This window comes from Cervus canadensis, chromosome 32 (assembly GCF_019320065.1).
Source record: "Cervus canadensis isolate Bull #8, Minnesota chromosome 32, ASM1932006v1, whole genome shotgun sequence".
In the NCBI taxonomy this organism is placed as follows: Eukaryota; Metazoa; Chordata; class Mammalia; order Artiodactyla; family Cervidae; genus Cervus; species Cervus canadensis.
In genome coordinates this window covers 33,185,492-33,205,208 of record NC_057417.1, presented here as the reverse complement: position 1 = coordinate 33,205,208, position 19,717 = coordinate 33,185,492, and the positions used below count along the sequence as shown (strand labels likewise).

The following is a 19,717-nucleotide window of genomic DNA, read 5'->3' as shown; positions in this document are numbered from 1 at the left end:
TTTGCTGGCAAAGTAATGCCTCTGTGTTACCTTGGACAAACAACTTAACCTCTCTGATCCTTGGTTTTCTCTTTTCTAAAGAGAAGGTGTGTGGGTCAGATGTGTCCCAGGGGTGCCTTTTCACCGTAGGATTGGAGTCTATGAGGACTCGCGGATGATGACCTAGAATGTTTGTTTGCAGCTGAGGGCATGGGGAGAAGGCGCAGGAGGGTGTGCAGCCCTGAGGTTAGTGATTACAGGCAGACTGAACTGACGGGGTCAGCACGGTGCCCACTGGCCACTCTGCTTCTGCCCAGGGGTCTGGAAGCAGCGGCACAGTGGCTCTAAGGGGGCTCCCTGGGAGTGGAGAATCACAATAGCTCCCGTCACTGTGGGTCCAGGGTTTGGGGTCCAGTGTGACCAAATAGCTCTGCCTGAAGGAGAGAGGCAGCTCCTCCAGAGTTTCTTCTAACCCGTCTCGTCACGAATTCCCAGAGGAACCTCTAGTGTGACAAGCCCTGGGTGTGTATGTTCCAAAGGCTGTCTTCCCACAGCCGGGGTTGGTAGGGAGGTGGCGACCGGGGCTCCCAGACCCTGGCCGGCAGGAGCGAGTGCATCGTTGGACCTGCGGAGGTTTCAGCCTCCACCTCACTCCTCAGGTTGGCCTGGGGATTCGTCTCTGTCCTCCCAGATCCCATTTTAACTAAAAAACAAACAGAAAAGCCAGCTGTGGACATTTCCTTTACAGTTGGCCTGTGACTTAACGGGCTTTGCGAAGAAGTTCTGTGCATGGGCCTTGACCCTGTCCCTCCCTCTCCCCTGACGCAGAGCCATCTCACTGGAGAACCAGCTGGTGATCCTGGCGGCAGCGGCCAGCGACGCGGGGGCCTACTACGTGCAGGCGGTCAACGAGAGAAACGGGGAGAACAAGACCAGCCCGCCCGTGCACCTGAGCGTAGCCAGTGAGTGCCGCAGCCCGGGGGCCACGGGGGGCGGGGGCGGTGAACGCTGGGCGCAGTTAACAGCCGCCGACTCTCGGGGCGTTTTGCAGCAAGGCTCGCCTCTCTGGCTAGTGGTTATGGTTCAGGGTTGATCCAGTGTCTGTAGCTGCTTTCCTTGAAGTGACTGGCAGAAAACGTAAATCTGACCAGTAATTCTGAATGCAAGATCTTATTTGTTCAGGGGAACTTAAAGAAAAAAAATTTTTTTGCTTTCATACTCTGTTAATGTATGTTTTTTTAACAACTGAACGTCTTTGGGCTTATAAGGAGTTGTATCCGTGAAACTTATTTGGGATGAGATTAGGCCACAGGTTGTGTTCTTTTACTTTAATTTTTAAAAACCTTTAGAAAATGTAGATATTAAGTTGTGTTAAAATTAGGAGTGTATCTTAAGAATAACTAAAAGCATGGATCATGAAGAAAATACACACACATCACAGTTAAATATTCAGTTTATTTAAGGAAGTTTTAGTTTGAGGCAACTTAGTTCACATATTTGGCCTTCCAAAGAAGGCTCCAAAAATTGTCCTTGCAAGAGCTGATTGCCAGAGAAGTGGGGAATGATGAGAAGCGAGAACTCGGAGCCAAACGAGATCAAAGGTAAGTCTCAGAAGTGCCGCCGATGTCTGCAGCGAGAAGCTTCATGGTCGGAAAGGCAGGGACTGTGCTGTTGAGAAAACACGGCTGAGAGGTGGTCGTGGAAAATTTCAGAATACTGTGATCACATCCGAACGGAGTGAGTGAAGTCAGTTTGACTGTATGGTGGTGGATTTCATCTCTTTAGAAAGCTCTTTGGAGGAATGGCTTTCCCCTTTGGTGGTTTTGTTTCATAGGTGAGCTCGACCACAGCATCTGCCTCTCCTGGTCCCCAACCGTGCAGTTGCTTTAGGCCCAGCACAGCTCCTGGGAGAGTGTAGCCGGCACCAGGGTCAGGAGGCAGCGGGCACTAACCGAGCGTGCCCTCGCCTGCCCCGCACGTGCCCGGCAAGTGCTACCAGGTGGCCAACACCCTGTCCTCAGCACCGAGATTCCTGGGGACTGAGTCCTCAGCTCCAGCCACAGAGGGCGCAGGTCTGGCCTTCAGCGGGGCCTCTCGGGGCTGTGGAGAGCTGCGTCCACTGATTCGATGTTGGGCTCACAGCGTCCAGTGCAGGTTGCTCTGCTGTTTAAAGGAACCCATGAACCAAGAATCGCAGCAGTAAAAGAATGTGATTTATGAAGACTTTTCAATACTAACAATAAAAGATGGAAACTGTGTTATTAAATAGACAGTGATAACTTTAGACATTTCCAACTTATATCATTAGAACCATTTATTCTATTTAGCAAATCTGATTCAACACTCAATTGCAATGTACGTACTAGGCTAATAATAGGTCAGATTAGTAGAATTCTGAGTCAGAAACAAAAAAATTGACCTTAGTCTGTTAGAGGAGGGGAAATTGCGCAAGTATTCTGGTTAACTTGATGCTGACATCACAAAGTTGTGAAACAGTCCACAGTTCCTAAAGGGCCAGAAAATGAAGCCAATACAGTGGATTTGCAGGTTGCCATACTAACACAGTACCATGCCTTAGATAATTGGAATATGTAAATTTTTTAATAATTTCAGTGTCTAACCAAGAAGCATTTTAGAAGCAGCTCATAAATATTATAATTAACTGCCTTGCATTTTGTTCCCGTGTGTATTTTTATCTTTTTGTTGGCACCAGGTAAAATGTGTAGAAGGTGAGAGATATAAGGAAGTGATGATATGGACAGACTTATTTTAAATCTTAGGAGAAGATCTGCATTCTGTCCGCTTTTGTGTTCTTTGCTCTTTATGGGGACCAGATAGAACGTGACAAGTAAGGAGACTGAGGAGACAACCTTGTTTTAATTCTTGAGTGAACTGGCCTGTTGACGTATTAGATTTCCCCAAAAGTTAACCACCACCCAGTCATGCATTTTCTCACTGGAGTTCCATTTGGAAAACCTCTAAAGATCAGAAGTCTTGATAAATCTGCAGAAAACCCCAGAATTGCTTGTTTATTTATTTTTACTATTATTTATTTCTGTTTTAAAATTTTGGACCTTGCTCTGCGGCTTGTGGGATCTTAGTTTCCTGACCAGAGATCGAACCCACGCACTCTGCATGGAAGCACAGAGTCCTAACCACTGGCCCTCCAGTGGGCTGCCAGGGAAGTCCCGGACGTGACTGTTTAAATTTTTCTCCTCTCTGGACTGTGGGGAACACTGTGGGGATGGGGGGCACTGTCGTTTGGGACTCCCCTGCCAGCACCATGCGAAATACGGAGGGTGCATCACCTCCACTGGATTTATTATGGAATTATAAATAAATAATGAATAAAATTTAAATTATAGTAAAAAATAAACTCCATAAATTTATTATGGAACACTCTTGAGACCTGTTCACGCAGACAGTAAGATGCAGTGTGTTCTTCAGACCTAGACATCTTTTTTTCTGATGTAGTCCTCTTAAAAACACCAAACAAGATTGATGAAAAATTTTAGAAACTTGCCAGCCAGCATTTCTGAAGAATCTAAAGATATTACAGCCAATTATCATTTAACGATGATAAATTCTCCCTTGGCATCAGGAGAATAAAGTAGGGAACCTTTCTGTAGTGAATCTGATCAAGGTGGTAGGCTACTGGCAATTAAATTCCTGCTGGTTTGCACTGTAATTAACTTAAAAGTGGAGAGACCCTCGCGGCCCACCTCTTGTCTGCAGTCGTTGTACTAGACTGCTCCTGTTGCCGGGACAGCCTGGCATCCAGCTGGAGCTGCTCCCGGGCCGGCCTTACCTGGACCCGCCCACGCGAGCGGGACCCTGTCACCCGCCGGCAGGAGGAGACGATGTGTTTCCCCGCACAGCTGAGCGCTTCAGGGTAGCCTCACCACCTTCTCAGGGGCTGAATATTTTGGCTACACCGGACGCTTATGGGAAGCAAAAAGGTGGAGATTAAAAATAAAATTTTGAGGCAGCACAACAATCCGAAGGGCCGTGCAGCCCCGCCGTGGTACCCCCGCTGCTCCCCGCCCTCCCCCTTTACGTGGTTAAGAGGGTAAGTCCCCGCGTCCTGCCAGGCGTTTACTGCCTGCCGGGAAGGGGAGGACGTCTCTGGGCCGTCCACCCCTGCTCCCAGGGAAAGCCTGCCGCAATCACGGGGTGGATTCACTTTGAAGTTTTCATGTGACGTGAAGCCAGCAGATGTTAAGGACGTAGGTGGACCGCTGAAGCACCCTGCATGAATTTTTCATGGCCGACTCCCGCAGCTCAGGTGCACGCCAGGAAAAGAATGGGCTGTGTTCGCCCGAGAGGACGCGTTTCCACTCTGAGGTCAAACCCAGGCAAGCTTCATACACCTGTCAACCTGCGCTTGGTTTTCCCTCTGAAGATTTTACATTGAGTTAACTCGTGTGGATCAGATCTTCCAAACTGAATTAATCTGTGAATGAAGAGTTTCTTTTTTAAAAAAAGGAAAGACAGAGTTTAGGAGATGGGACGAGTTCTGCACAGTGATTAACCAGTTATTGTTTAAACGCCACCATACGTGCCTTAGACACATCATCAGCTCTGACCTAGTCTTCAGAATGTCCAGCATAATGAGCCTCTCTGCTGGGGACGAAGCTTAGGTTAGAAAAGAAATGACTACCTCTCTCCTTCCCGCTTTTTTCACCTCTCATTTTAATGTCGCCTCTTCAAACAACATTTGCAGATAGGATATCGTTTCAACTGATCCTCCTTGAGGCTGGCAAACCTTCTTGCTTTTAATTCTGAAGACCACTTAACATTCTTTTGTCCTCTACAATGCTAATTTAACTGCAGACTTCATATACAGTTAGTAGTTGAAAGTGAATTCCTGAGAATAATGTCTGCGAACGTTCGTCCAAGAGGCCTGCCCTCTACAGCATGGCTTTCGTGTGCCCGGATAAAATTCTGTCTTCCTTTCTTCACGCCTCTAACATCACAGCGAGAGAGGGGGCCTTTGAGCATAACCTTTCACTTGTTCTTCGACACAGGCTGGATGCCCAAAGTGATAGGAATGATTTGAAATGTTTTCAGAAAGCAGTCTGGAGGTAGTGTCTTATTATGAACGACCAATTTCAGATCCAGCTATGACTTTATAGGTTACATGGTACCTCACCGCCAGAAAGCTCGGAAACATAAAAACAGGAAGTGTCCTTCACAGTAGAATTTGATCGTTGAGCTTGTGTGTGCTAAGTCGCTTCAGTTGTGCCTGACTCTCAGTGACCCCATGGACGGCAGCCTGATGTGTGTACTCTGAGGCTGTGTGAAGTATGAGCGTGTATCACACCAGAAGGTGAAATACAGAAAGGTGAAGACGACGGTGTCTTCAGTACCCTGCGAATCATGACGCTGCGTTCCATCTTAGGTTCGTGTCTCAGGACACAATGTACACTTGGCAAATGGAAACCCACATCGTGCGTGGTCTCCTGATAATGTCCAGCTCTCTGGACAGGCTCTTCAACATCTGATTACAGGGGCAGTTTGTCCTGGAACGTGGCTGATGACGAGCACCGGTGTGAGTGTTCCCATTTGTGTTTCTGTGGCTCCTTAGCGCTAGACTTGTGACTCAGGTCTGTGACTTCCCCCCAGGTGTACTTTGTATCCAGTTGTCTACCCTGTCAGAGTTAGTTTAGTTAAAAACACACAAGTACATAAACCCACCTACCAGGCAAAGATGAAACCACAGCCCTTTGGAAAGTTCTGGAAGCAAACAGATATATGGAGGCATCCTGTCCGCCTTGAAAACGATAGCTTTTAGATCTGCCTGGGGCAGCTTGCGTGCAGGGTGTGGTGGGCCATCCCACTGGCAGGCCCCCATCTGCATGACAGCATTGACGATTACTTCTTTTCTTACGGTTCCAGTTCAAAAACACAGTGAAGATGCCAGTTTTAGTGATTGTGTCCACGGTGGTGGATGAGGTTTGGCATAAGCGTGCAGCTGGGGATTCTCAACCAGACTTGAGAAATAAAGGTCAAAGTGACTAAAAATAGCGAGGCCCTGATTCTCTCCCCACATGCGCAAGGCAAACCTGGGTTGTTTTTTGTCGTCTATTCCTTTTCTCTCTGTCGGACTCCCGTCTCTTCTCATCCCAAACTGTCTTCCTTCCCCCTCCATGACTTATTTCAGTCTAATATCTTCCTTGGTAAATCCTGGGGTGTTGGGTTCAAGCATGAGTTGTAATTTGCCCTCAGCTTTCAAGCACATTTGGGGTGCCCGACATCTCCACTCTCCCAAAGCAGTGCTCCTCACATGGACTACAATGCCCCCCAGGGTGCACAGAGACTTCAGGACGGTGAGCAGTCTTGTGTAATTCTCAGGGCAACTGCTTCCTCATCCCCTTTGTAAGGATCAGATCATCCTGGGGGTTGATTCTCTGGTAGTCCGGTGGTTACGACTCGGTTTTCACACCGCCTGGGTCCAGATTCGAACCTTGGTTGGGGAACTAAGATCCCGCAAGCCACAGCATGGCCGATGATAATAATTAAAAGTTAAAAATGAAAACCAGATCATCCTAAGGATGCCCCAGGTGTCGGGGGACTCTTCTCACCATTGTCCCTCTCCTGTGGGCGTGCGTCCCACTCTTCCTGAATCTTTGGTACAGGCGTCATCTGAGGGAACAAACTCCAGGTGCCAAACAAAGGGGTAATTCAAAGTGTCAGTGTCAGAACTGAGACAGTGAAGTACTCTAATAGCTGGGAAGTAAATCCTTTTATAAATCAGGTGTTTTCAATTCCCTGCTGTCTACACAATGAGGCAGAACCCAAAGGCACTGTCAGCTGACACTTTATTATAAGTAATCTTCAGTGATCGATCACCAAGTGACAGAAAGTCCACTTGCTCTCGGTATGGGAAGGCATTTCCAGACCTCCTGCAGTCTGGGGACCGCCTCGCTCTGCCCAGTGAAAAGTGAGTGGAAGGGGCGGTCGCTTCAGGCCGCGTGTTTAAGAGCTGGCAGGTCACCTTCACGCTCCCCCTCCCCTGTGGGGCCCACCGTGGCGGGGCCACGTGGAGACGGTGGAGCGGGCAGGGCGGGCTGAATGAGTGTGTGGAAAGAATAGCCCTGGGGAGTCACCCCGGCTGTGTGAGATTCAATGTGCGTGGGAAGGGGCTTCCCTGGTAGCTCAGGGGTAAAGAACCCGCCTGCCAAAGCAGGGGACACGGGTTCCATCCTGGGTCGGGAAGATCCCCTGGAGGAGGGCATGGCAACCCACTCCAGCATTCTTGCCCGGAGAATCCCATGGACAGAGGAACCTGGCGGGCTACAGCCCGTGGGGTCACAAAAGAGTCAGACACGACTTAGCAACGAAACTACAACCAGTGGAAAACAAAACTTTGCGTGCTAAGCACTGAGATTGCAGAGTTTATTTGTTACTGGAACAAAAAATAGTCTACATATCTAATAAATTACTCTGTGACTTCTGGTATACTCAGAGGAATTTAAACAACTGAGAGATATTTCTATAACAAAATTCCCTCCATTTTCATTTATTTTTTTATATGAGCAAAATTTCCCAGCAGTTATTTCTACAAAAAAGAAAAGGAGGATTAGAATCAGGGTAAACCTTGCTATCAATCTCATGCATGTCCTGTGATTTTTTTTTTCTCTTATATATAATATTCATCAAAATTTGTTATACATGTATTTGGGGGGGGTGCAAGTAATAATTGTAACAATAGCTGAGTTTAGAGCTTGAGTTTTTTTTAAACTCCGGAGGCTTTTGATTGCTGGGAAATTTTTAATTTATATATATAGTTTTCCAGAGGCTGTGATAGGGTGATCAATAAAATACTTTTAATCATTAAATATAATAAATTAGGATAAAATTCTGTTGGAGGAATATAATGGAAACACAAATTCAGAAAAGGAAATAGAAAAGAAATGGAAACTTTATTAAAAAAAGTTAAAAAAATGTGTTGTTTAAATGGGTGTTGATGTCTATCAAATCCTCAAATATTTAGGTTCCTTTGGATACATATAACAGAGTACTGCAGTGGTTTATTTTATTATAATATACTAGAACAGTCAAACATTAAAATACACTGAAAATTATATTCTTTTTTTTTCAAAAATTATATTCTTTACACTCCTTCAAATCTGTGTTTAAAAACTTTAAATATCAACTGATGCTATGGAAATGATAAGATAGTTTTTAAAAAATTCTTTAACATTTAAAAAAATCCTTTTAATATTAAAAACTTTTCTAAGCTATATCAGATTTGATCATTTTTAATTTATAAATAAGCTGTTGAGTGACTCCTCAAGGGCACATGTAGAAGGATGCTCATGCTCCTTGAGATAAAGATAGGTGTTTCACATACGTTTTCCTCCTGAAATTCCACATCCGCCCTGGGAGTTAATGATCCACCCATTCCAAAGCTGAGGGCGTTAAGGCCCTGAGAAGTTAGGCTACTGACAGAAAGCACAAGAAGTTAAATGAAGAGTTGAGAATTCAAATCAAGGTCTGTCTGACTCCCAGACACCCTCGCTGGGGGCCCGGCTGGGCCTGGCCCTTGGTGTCAGCTGTTACTGATGCGGGAAGCCCATGGAAAAGGCTACACGCGCGGGCAAAGTGGCCGCTCCCCGAGGCAGCACCCGCTGTGGTCCGGAGGTTCTCTGTCAGGAGCTCTTTCACACCTGGCCTCAGGGGAGGTGGCTGTGTTTTAAAAAGCGAGAGCTTCTGTTTTGACGCCAGAACCACTTCCGCTAACCATTTAGTCCCGGTAAAGGCCGTGTGCTGTCCGTGCAGACACAGTGTGGAGCCTGGCCCTGTTTTTCAACCAGCTGGGGTCGGCCTGGGTGTCCTGGACTCAGACCCCACTCACCTGGACCCAGGAGTGCTAAGTGGTGGTGCTTCCTTAGTAGCGCGTTGGACACCGCGTGGGCCGTCCGGTAGGGTGTGGCTCGTCTCAGTGTGTTTCCCACAGGCACGGTTTTGCTCCCCCACTTCCCAAGCGTTACTGTTGACCCGCTGGGTGCATTTTGCAGAGTGAGTGAGTGAGACGCCCCCCGGGAGTGAGGGGAGCACATGGGGGAAGTCCATTCACCAAGCAGATTCTGACCAGCTGGATGCGGTAAATGAACCATAGTATTCATTTACTTCTCCCAATTATAGCATGATTATTTAAGGGCACAAATAAATTAGGCAGTGATTTGCCTAATCAGATTTTTTTACAGATTCTTCCACAAAACTCAACTTTAAGAATTTCTCCAAAAACCCTCTCCTCCTGCCCCTTTACTAACCGTACCAGTTCAGGTGATTATATTCAGATATGTGTTTATTGTTTGGTTGCACTGGGTCTTCACTGCTGCCCTCAGGCTCTCTAGCTACAGCAACTGGGAGCGACTCTGGGCTGCGGTGCACGGTCCTCCCGCTGCGGTGGTTCCCCTCGATGCAGAGCGCGGGCTCCAGCAGTTGCCACGCACGGGCTCAGTAGTGGCTGCACACGGGCTGGGCTGCTCCACAGCGTGCGGGACCCTCCCAGGCGGGACTCGAACCGGTGTGCCCTGCAGCTGCAGGTGGACTCTCATCCACTCCACCACCAGGGGAGTCCCTGTAGCCAGACATTTAAACACACGGCTCGTGAGGCAGTTGGAGAACTGTGAATAGAAGTACCCCTAACGACTTTTACCCTTGACTTTGGGGTCCAGTGTCTTAAACCTAGCCAACAGCCACATCCTAAATTTAGGTAACTGAGAATTGAAGAACAGTTCACTATAGGCTCATAATACGCAAACATAACATTTCAAAACTTAATAACATTTGGAGAGCAACGCAACATGATAACTCAGTATTATAACATTTTAACTTACTATATACTTATGCAGTAAGTGTCTTCCTAGCTCTGACCCCTTTGGGTGTTACATTCACTGAAGCACTTTGCCTGCTTTCCCCGACACGGTAATTGATACCGAAGATAAGGAGTTTTTAGATGGCACAGACAAAGGGGATGGAAAATTGAATTTTCTGTACAATCATTTTATGAACTCTAACATCTATTCATTGTCCATCTTGTCTGGGGAAACCCTAAGCAAAGTCATAGTTATCATCTGAGATGAGACCACAGAACTAGTCGTTAGTTGTAAATGTGGTTTTCTCAATTGTTGAATAAAAATGATGCATACTTCCCAGTACCGTTTCTTTTTATGAATGAGTTCAATATTCTGAATCTGATAATTCAGAAACATCTGTTTAGCTTCTCTTCCTTAGGACTTTTTGGGGTTTTCCAACTCCAGCTTGTAGATTATTTAGATGGCAGAATTGTTGTCAATTTGTAAAATCATAGTGAAAGTCCTCAATCGGGTTGCTGCCTTGAGTAGGCAGCCTGATGTTTGGTCATCTTCTGATAACAGCTCAGACCTACCTTTACCGCTTAGTCATAATGTTTTATTACTGATCACAATAAATGATGTTCTTTTGGCTCTTACAGAAGGCAATTACAGCAGGTAATTAAAACTGTAGATCTTTACACGGTGACTGAGAATATTAAATCAGATCTTAAGAAAATCAGGTAAAATGTTGTTAAAGAGAAAGGCCACTTAGCTGCTATGAAGATCATTACCAGATCCAAAGTGCCGGATTCCCCTGCTTTTCCAAGAACACTTTGTATCTGAGAGGTAAAAAATATGGAATTTATGTCATAAATAATTGGAGCCAGAAACTGATCTTAAGAAGCAGACCCTTTCTGTGTTCTAACTGGTGAGTCCGTAGCAGTGGTCTCTGCGTGTGATTCTTTGTCATTTCAGGCAGTTGTCCTGCCTGTGCCCTCACCTCTCATGGTCTTCAGGAATATCCTGCTTGGCACAAAGTCAGTCCCCACTCTCAGAGCCTCGGGTAGCTCGATATCTGGCAAAGCAGGGCGTCCACAAGTGTGAGAAGCGTGACTTCTGACGGTCAGTGTAACTTGCTGTTGGCCCAGGAACGTCAGGCAAATGTAGCTTCTTACGGTGGATTCCGAGGACTGCTCTTTTCTGTAGTTTTATAGGATCACAGATATGCGAGCTAGGGCTTTTCTGGTTCACCTTAGTTGCAGACGAGAATGGCCGTCTGGGGAGCCTGAAGGATGTACTGTGTGGTTTTCCCAGGGAGCAAGACACAAACAGAAACCCAGAAGAGCAAACCTCCGGTGAAAGGATGACTGTTTTTCCACTTTGGTCCCCGACCTGGACCTGGGAGTAGGCGTCAGAGCTCCAGAAGAGATGAGTCGGTGGGGCGCCCCAGTCCGCTAACCCCACGGCTGGGTTGTCTGTCTGTTTGCCTGCTCTCCTGATAATGGGGTTCGTTGAGCTGTATCCCAGCTGGTATTAAATGACCCTCTGCCTGCAGCTCCCTTCACTTCCCTTGAAAGACTGTCCACACGCTAACGTGTCTCTGCATCAGGATGTCACTCAGGGGCTGTATTGACTCAGACAGGGCTGAATCACACCAAGGCTTGCTCTCATTTGCGAGGGTTTCCAGCACTAATGTGCTCCAGAATTCAGCCTGCTGCCTTTCCATTCCTTCAGACTTTGGGAAGCACCCTGATTAGTCAGAGTGTCCTACGAATGAAAACCATACAAACAGGCTGCCCTTTGGTTAATAGCTCATTTAAGAAAGTTTAGTGGTTTACTCAGAAAGACCAAACTCAATAGAGGAAAACATCCTCAGAAAAACTTACGCAAAAAATGTTACCATCATAGAGAAATATAAAATGAATAGGCAATAGTTAGAGTCTTTCATTCCTTTGTTCATTTTCAGCACCACATTAAAAGCATTATGATGGTAACCGTGCTCTTATAAAGATGAAGGCAGGAGTTCTGCTCTCTTGAGCTCTGTCCTGGCGTTGAGATCAGCTGGGCTGAATCCACCTCTGAAGTCTGTACCTGAAGGACTGGGTGGGACACCAGTGTGCCCCCACTGGCTTCAGTGCTGACTGGTTGGTGCCCCCACCCTGCTGGCCTGATGGTCATTAGACATCTTGAATCCCTGGCGCGGAAGAGCACTCAGGATGCCAGAGAAGCAGCCGGACCATCACTGCGGGAGCAGCTGGCATCCTCTGCCGTTCCGGAGTCACCCCGTGCTCAGCCCCGAACACTGAGGAGGAGCAGTCAGAAGTGCTGCCGCGTCGTCTCCTTGGCTTCTTTCTCATTTTTCTTCCAAAACGTGTAACCCCCACTTAAGAACTTCAGACGTCCTTCCTGGTATTTTGTTCAGAAAACACTGAGCTCCTAATATCTACCAGGTGTCATACTTGACACTGAGGAAAGTAAATGAGTGAATGAGACGCATGGTTCTTAGGACTCCCCAGCAGTCCAGAGAGGTTAAGACCATGCTCCCAGTGCAAGGGCCATGAGTTCGATCTGATCAGGAGACTAAGATCCTACATGCTGCCATACGTGGCCAAAAAAAAAGGACACATGTTTCTTGTCCTTCCTGAGCTCGCTTTTTCTTGAGGAGAGGCAGATCCATGAGCAAATGCTGAGAATACAGTGTGTTAAATGCCAAATGGGACACTTCTCCTCCAGGGCCAGAGAAGCGTTGTTAGCAGAACTCTCGTCTCCCATTGATGGAGGGACGCAGCACCAGTGAGGTGGTTACGAGAGGACACATCCGGGGTTGGACTGCGCTCCGTGGGGCTGGGGACCACTGGAACTGCCGTCCTGGTGGCCGCTCCCCCGGCTTCAAGTCCACATCCCCTGCACCTCCTCCCTCCAGGTGCACTGTCTTCTCCCCCCCAGAACGTGCTTTCCACCAGGCCAGGGGGTTGTCGGTTGCTCCACGCGGCTCGAAGAATGCGTGGCAAGTAACAGGGACTCTGTAAAGACTTGTGAACGAGTGAAGCAAACGCACTGCTTTCTTCCTGTCCTCGTTCTTCGCCCCGCGCCGTGGGCCGTTGGCTGTGCTCTCTTGTTCTTTTTTTCTTGATATTTATTTGCTTGGCTGTGTCGGGTCTTAGTTGCGGCACGCAGATTCTCTGTTGTGTTGTGTGGGGTTGTCCGCTGCAGCTCACCGGCTCCGCGGTTGTGGTGTGCGGGCCTGGCTGCCCAACAGCATGTGGGATCCTAGTTCCCTGACCAGGGATGGTACCCACGTGCCCGGCATTGCAAGGCCGATTCTCCGCCAGGGGACCACCAGGGGAGTCCCTGAACCCTCCTGCCCTTGACCTCTGCCACCCGTGGCTTCTCGGGGGCCTTCTCACTGCCTCGCCTCTTGTTCTCCTCCAGCTCCTTGTCTTTAGGTGTTTCAGCTCCTTTGGTCGGAGAAGGCCATGGCACCCCACTCCAGTACTCTTGCCTGGAAAATCCCATGGACGGCGGAGCCTGGTGGCTGCAGTCCTTGGGGTCGCTAAGAATTGCACACGACTGAGCGACTTCACTTTCACTTTTCACTTTCATGCATTGGGGAAGGAAATGGCAACCCACTCCAGTGTTCTTGCTGGAGAATCCCAGGGGCGGGGGAGCCTGGTGGGCTGCCGTCTATGGGGTCGCAGAGTCGGACACGACTGAAGTGACTTAGCAGCAGCAGCAGCAGCTCCTTTGGTCCTCTCCTCTCCCGCATGAGAGGACTCTCCATTGTCTCATCCTTGGGTGCGATGTTTTGTTTGTTTTTCTGCTGCTCATTTCTCCCTGGAGGACTCACTGATTCTGTGACTTTAACTATCACCTTCGGTCAAATGTTCTCTCCCGACACTTCTCAGCGTTCAGTCCTTGCTAAGTAGAAAGTTGGATGAATGATGTTAAGTTTCCATGATGACTCTAAAATCCTGATTATCTTCTAACTGTTGAATTTCTTTGCTTGACTTAGTAAGGTGCCTGACATAGAAGTCTCACCCCCACGCACCTCCTCAATTATTGATTGTTTTCTGTTTCATGGCTTCTTTTGGCCCTCTGGTCTCCGGCTTCCCTCTTTCTCTCTCTCTCCCCCTCATCCAAGAGATTATGCAGCTACTGGTGACAGGAGGAAAAGCGATCAGGAATTCAGGCCCTGAGAACAGAACCCATGGTACTGCTGGACATTGCCACTTGGAAATTAAATTCCCCTGTGTCCTTCTGCTTCCCGCCTCAGAGTCTGTTCTTCTCTTAAATTCCCGACAAAGTCGTCTCACCTGCTTCCTGTGTTCCCAGCGCTCAGCTGTCCCTGATCATGTAGTTAAATCCCAGATTCTTCCAGAATGCCCATCCATCCATCCATCAGTCCACTGTTTCTTTCACTCAGCACACTTGAGTTCATTCAGTACTTGGTAAGCGGCAGCGCTGTGCTGGCCCCTGACAACACACTGGTAATCCGGGCAGGCCGGACTCTGCTGTCAGAGCCTGCACTGCTGGGAGGAGGAGACACACCAGCGCTTTCACCTGGGCGTCCTAAGCTGGAGGCGGACGTTCCCCACACGTCCTGAGCGTCTGCCCCTTCCTTTTCTAATCCTTCTCCTGCTTCACAAGGTAGGGTTGGTAAAGTAAAAGTGAAAGTCACTAGTCATGTCTGATTCTTTGTGACCCATGGACTGTACAGCCCATGAAATTCTCCAGGCCAGAATACTGGAGTGGGTAGCCTTCCCCTTCTCCAGGGGATCTTCCCAACCCAGGGATCGAACCCAGGTCTCCCACATTGCAGGTGGATTCTTTAGCATCTGAGCCACCAGAGAAGCCTAAGAATATTGGGGTAGGAAGCCTATTCCTTCTCCAGGGGATCTTCCCTATCCAGGGATCAAACCCAGGTCTACCCACATTGTAGACAGACCAGCTGAGCCACAGGGAAAGCCCAAGAATACTGGGGTGGATATCCTATCCCTTATCCAGCGGATCTTCCTGACCCAGGAATTGAACCCGGGTCTCCTGCATTGCAGGTGGATTCTTTACCAACTAAGCTATCACGGAAGCCCTAGGGCTGGTAAAGATGAAGCTAATATGTGCGAGATGTGTGTTGAGGCAACCCTTTTTGTGAGAAGAGTTCTATTAGTGTAGGCTTATATAAAGAAGACATGATAAAAATTTCAAGAGACAGGTTACGTTAGAAATAAATAGATCAGTGGAATCACAGCCTCCGAGCTGTCAGCATCACTCTTCTCGGGAGCGGGGCCCGCCTGCAGGCAGAGCTGACCGAGCCCTGTGACGTGACTCCGCACCCGTGTGTCAGACTGTAACTTAAGAGATGGATAGCTTTACAACTGGACCATTCACATACGTTCTTCATCTCTAAGCCATTCAGTATGTGATCTATAGAAGCTGATTTCCTTATAACTTATGTGTTCTATGCGTGACTCATATACGTGTGCACAAAATGACTCAGATACATGAGTTAGGACCCTCGTCCTAGCCCAGGCTGCCACAGCAAGACGCCACGGACAGGGCGGTTTAGACATCACCTCCCAGAGCCGGTGCAGGGGTGCTTTCTGGTGAGACCTTTCTCCCTGCTTACAGACAGCTGTGTCCTCCGTGCACCCATCGGGGAGGGGAGGGAAGCGATATACCTGACGTCTTTTCCTTTCTAATAAGGACACCAGTCCTATCAAACTGGGGCTGACCTCATTACCTCATTTTACCTTAATTCCTTCTGCAGAGGCTTGATCTCCAAAGCTAGTCACAGGGAGGGTTAGAGCTTCCACATACGGATTTTAGGGCTTCCCCAATGGTTCAGCGGGTAAAGAATCTGCCTGCAACGCAGGAGACACAGGAGATGTGGGTTCAGTCCCTGGGTCGGGAAGATCTCCCGGAGAAGGAAGTGGCAATCCACTCCAGTATTCTTGCCGGGAGAATCCCACCAACAGAGGAACCCAGAGGACTACAGTCCATGGGGTTGCAGAGCTGGACACAACGGAGCTCAACACAGCACGTGTGGATTCTAGGGGAAGACCACTAGTTCATAACCGCCCCCGATTTCTTCTCCCTGTTGCAGCTTCTTCCCTGAGGTCTTGGATCAGAGGTCCAGACTTCCCATCTGTGGGACATGTTTGCTCCTTGCCCGGGTCTCCTTTAGTCCACACAACACCTTAAAAACCCATGAACCAGTATTTAAGCATTGAGAGAGACTTTTCTGACCTCAGAAACTGTTTGACAAGTTGCCACCTTCACCGGTAGAGCGGTCTCCCTAGCTGAGCACCTCCTCCCGAGGCAGAGGCTTCCCGGGGAGCACACTGTTCTTTGTTTGGGGGAAACATTCATGTGGAATGTTGAATTATTGCAGGTTTAAAGCTGTGAGACGGGCCGCTGTTGCAGAGTGAGAGAGGTCTCTTCATTCTTGAGGGACTTGGGTGTTTGTGTTGACAGACCCGCTCCTTGGAGAGAAATGTTTCTGAACCTCCTGCCCCTGCTCTGGGGGTACCTGAGCTCTGACCCATGGGCCCTGGCAGTTTCTGTGATGACGGGGGTCCTCTCTACTTGACCCGTGCAGCGTGGTGGCCAGTTCCCGCAGGGCAGGAACATGTCGAGTACTCGAAATGTGACTAGAGCCATTGAGAAAGTGGATTTTTAACTTTCTGAATTTATTTTAATTTTAGTAACCGCATGTGTCCAGGGAGTACCACACTAGACAGAACAGTCCTGTGAGAACACATAACACCGTATACAGAAGGGCTCCCATTGAAACCACCTGCACGCGCTGCCTTTGGTCCCCGTCTGCTCCTGGAAGTGTGTAGAAGTGGTGAGGGCTTGTCGTGACCAGTGACACTCCAGCTCCAGCCCACTCGTTGGTGTGAGCGGATGCTCACCTGAGGTTCACGCGCTGAAGGTCTGCAGCCGTGGAGCAGCTTCCCGTGGGCGGGCTTCTGCTGGCAAAGACGGGTGGTCGGTCACTCCTCTGGGGCAGCTGCACTGCGCGCCTCCAGGGTCTATGATAATCTGAGTTAACGGCGCCCCAAAGAAGTGGGCAGCTCAAGGCCAGTGTGGGGTACTTGGCAAGTGACTGATGACCTCTTACAGTTCCTTACAGAATATCTCATGCTAGGCATTGGATAGTCAGGGAAGCCAAGGGTGAGAAGGTCATCTAATTAAATAGGTGATTAAAAGAAGCATGTGAGCCGCAATAGAGGGAAGCCCAGGTCATTACGGAAACCCCAAGGTGGACATCCAGCCCCATCTGGGGGACCGTGGGAAGGTGGTCCCTGAGGGACTGATGCTGACTGAGACCAAGGGTTGAGTAGGAGTTCGCCAGCTCAAGAGTTGGGGAGAAGGCCACCCTGATAAGGGCACAGCAGTGCCTGGGGTCAACAGACCCCACTCTGTTCACGGCTGGAACATACTCGCTTCCAAGATGAGAACTAGCTTCCAAGATGAGATCAAGGCTCTGTCCAAGCAGAGGCCCAGAGAGCCCTGTTCAGGAAATGCGAACAGCCTTAAAAAACCAGAAGATTCCACGTGGACACTGAAGAGCCGGTGGCCCTGGACCCACATGCCCTCAAGACAGCGGGGAGCTGGAGCGGCTGCCGCTCAAGTCTCGGTCCCGGACGGCCACCCCGACAAGGACGCCAGCCAGGCGCCGGTTACTGCCCTCCTCGTAGCAGGACGTCTTCTGCAGTGCCCAGTTTCTATCAGAAGAGGTGAACGGAAGTCAGGCAGAGAAGCTGGGAGCGTCTCACAGCGGTCGGCGGAGTCATTCCTGCTGCCTGGCTGCTGGGCGCCCTCTGCTCTCCGCTGACTGACGGGGTTCACCTCCATCCAGGATCCTCAGATCAGGGTTCAGTTACCCCAGGGACCCCAGAGATGGATAGGTTTCCGGGAACCAGTTTCTAGCCCCGCATTCACACATGGGCTGTCTCCCAGACTGCTCTGCCTGAGGAACTGTCTACAGCAAAGGAGCAGGGCGTCCCCTCCCTGTCCCAGCCGCTTCTCTCCCGCCACATGAGGGAAGAGGCTCCGTCCCACCCAAGGCTGGTCTGTCTTCGCTGCATTGCTGTGGACTGTCAAGCCCTCCACTTGTCGGACGAAGGGTAACTTCAAACACTCGGGTCCGTGCTAAGAAAGCAAATGCCCTTAATACTGGGTAAGAGATCCTCTTGCCAGTTGGGTGGCTTACAGTTCTTAGCTTTCAACAAAATGGAAGGAGGACCTAGTGAAGTTGTCAGCCAATAGATCATAAAAAATAATGTTTGCTGATAAATTACTGTGTGACTTTTGGCATAGCCATCGGAACAATGTCAAAGAAGTGACTGACGTTGTTACAGCGAAACTTCCATTCTCATCTACTTATTCATGAAAATAAGTTTTCTCAGTGCATACATTAATAAAAACAAAAAAACAGGAATAAAATTGATGCTGAACGCTTTCTCATTTTAGCTGGAAGTAATTTTCATCCATGAATACATGAACTAATTAAAAAGAGAACAGTCTCATTCATCTCATTAAGAGATGCATTTCCAGTAGAATTTTACTTTCTATATTCAGTATTTTTCAAAATTTGTAATGATGTATGTTGGTTTGATTTATTAAATATTAATAATAATTATAATGGATAACCAACCTAGAAATTTTTTTAACATACAGAGTTTTAGAATTAGAGGAATTTGAAAAAAATGAAATATCTCTCCTTTCTTATGTAGAGAAGTGTGATGCAATGATAAAAGACTTTCAAACATAAAACATACTACAATGAATAGAATTCTGTCATAGATTGAAGGAGAAAAAAAAAAAACATAAAATTTCTAGATGTTAAAAGGAGATTTTTAAATGAATGAAGGCTGGCATCATTTCACAAAGGGATCTAGATCCCTTTTAGATGCATGTGAAAGTGATCTGAAGGTTTACTTAAAACACACCAGAAATTAAATGTTATTGTTCAGTCGCTTAGTCATGTCCGACTCTTTGCGACCCTGTGGACTGCAGCATGCCAAGCTTCCCTGTCCTTCACCATCTCCTGGATTCAATGTAACCATTTAAAGTATAAGCTTAAAAGATGTGAAAAGGATACAGTGGATATAGTTTCTCAAATTCTCTTATGGTTGATATGGGCATAAATATATGAAGCCCATGTTCAGTGAAAGTGGTAGTGAGAGGTCTGTGCTTAGTTTGGAAATGAAAGTTGAAACAGGGAAAGAGGTGGGGCAGGGGGTGTGGAGCTGAGGACCGCTGACTGCCCTCCTGAAGGGGCCGGACGGTGGAAACGGGAGGTCCGCTGACTAAGGACAAGTCACAGGAAACTCAGAAGTGCTGGCTGATGTATTTAACAATGTCATAGGGAAAGCGACAGAATAGAATAAAAGTGTCATTAAGTGTATGACACTCTGCTTTACCCTGGACACCCAAGTTACTGGGCTTGTTCAGGACTTTTCTTAAACACCCAGATGATGTTACTATGTAGCCATTCCTGAAAATTATCAGACCAAACGCTAAGTATGGTCCTTGGACAGTAATTATCATATTGTCTTGGCTTGTTAGAAATGCAAAATTCTGAGCTCCATCTAACAGCTACTTTATCAAATTCTGCATCTTAACAGGATATTTAGGCAATTCCTACCCTAAACAGTAAAGTTTGGGGAAACAAAGATTTCTAACATGTTCCCAAGTGATGCTGCTGGTTGAATAGCCGAGTTCTCAAGTGGTGCTGTTCAGAGGTTCTAGAGCAGAGCTGCCCAAAGTGTTCTCCTGGTATCAGCAGCATCAGCATCACCTGGATACTTGCTAAACACGCAGATTCCCAGAGTCTCACCCCGACCCAGTGACCGGCACCTCTGGGGCCACGGCCAGGAATCTTTGGCTCAGCCAGCTCTCCAGATTCTGATACTAAAACTTGAACA

The 19,717-nt window shown here is 48.0% G+C and overlaps 1 protein-coding gene across 6 annotated transcripts in view; it reads left to right on the top strand.

The window, feature by feature from the left end:
- Window positions 1-19,717, top strand: part of SDK1 (sidekick cell adhesion molecule 1) — a 724,732-nt gene that overhangs the window by 426,697 nt on the left and 278,318 nt on the right. For all 6 annotated transcript variants that reach the window (XM_043455307.1, XM_043455310.1, XM_043455311.1 and 3 more), the window contains one exon: window positions 808-941. In XM_043455307.1, coding sequence (XP_043311242.1) covers window positions 808-941 — 134 coding nt within the window. The remainder of the gene's footprint in view (window positions 1-807; window positions 942-19,717) is intronic.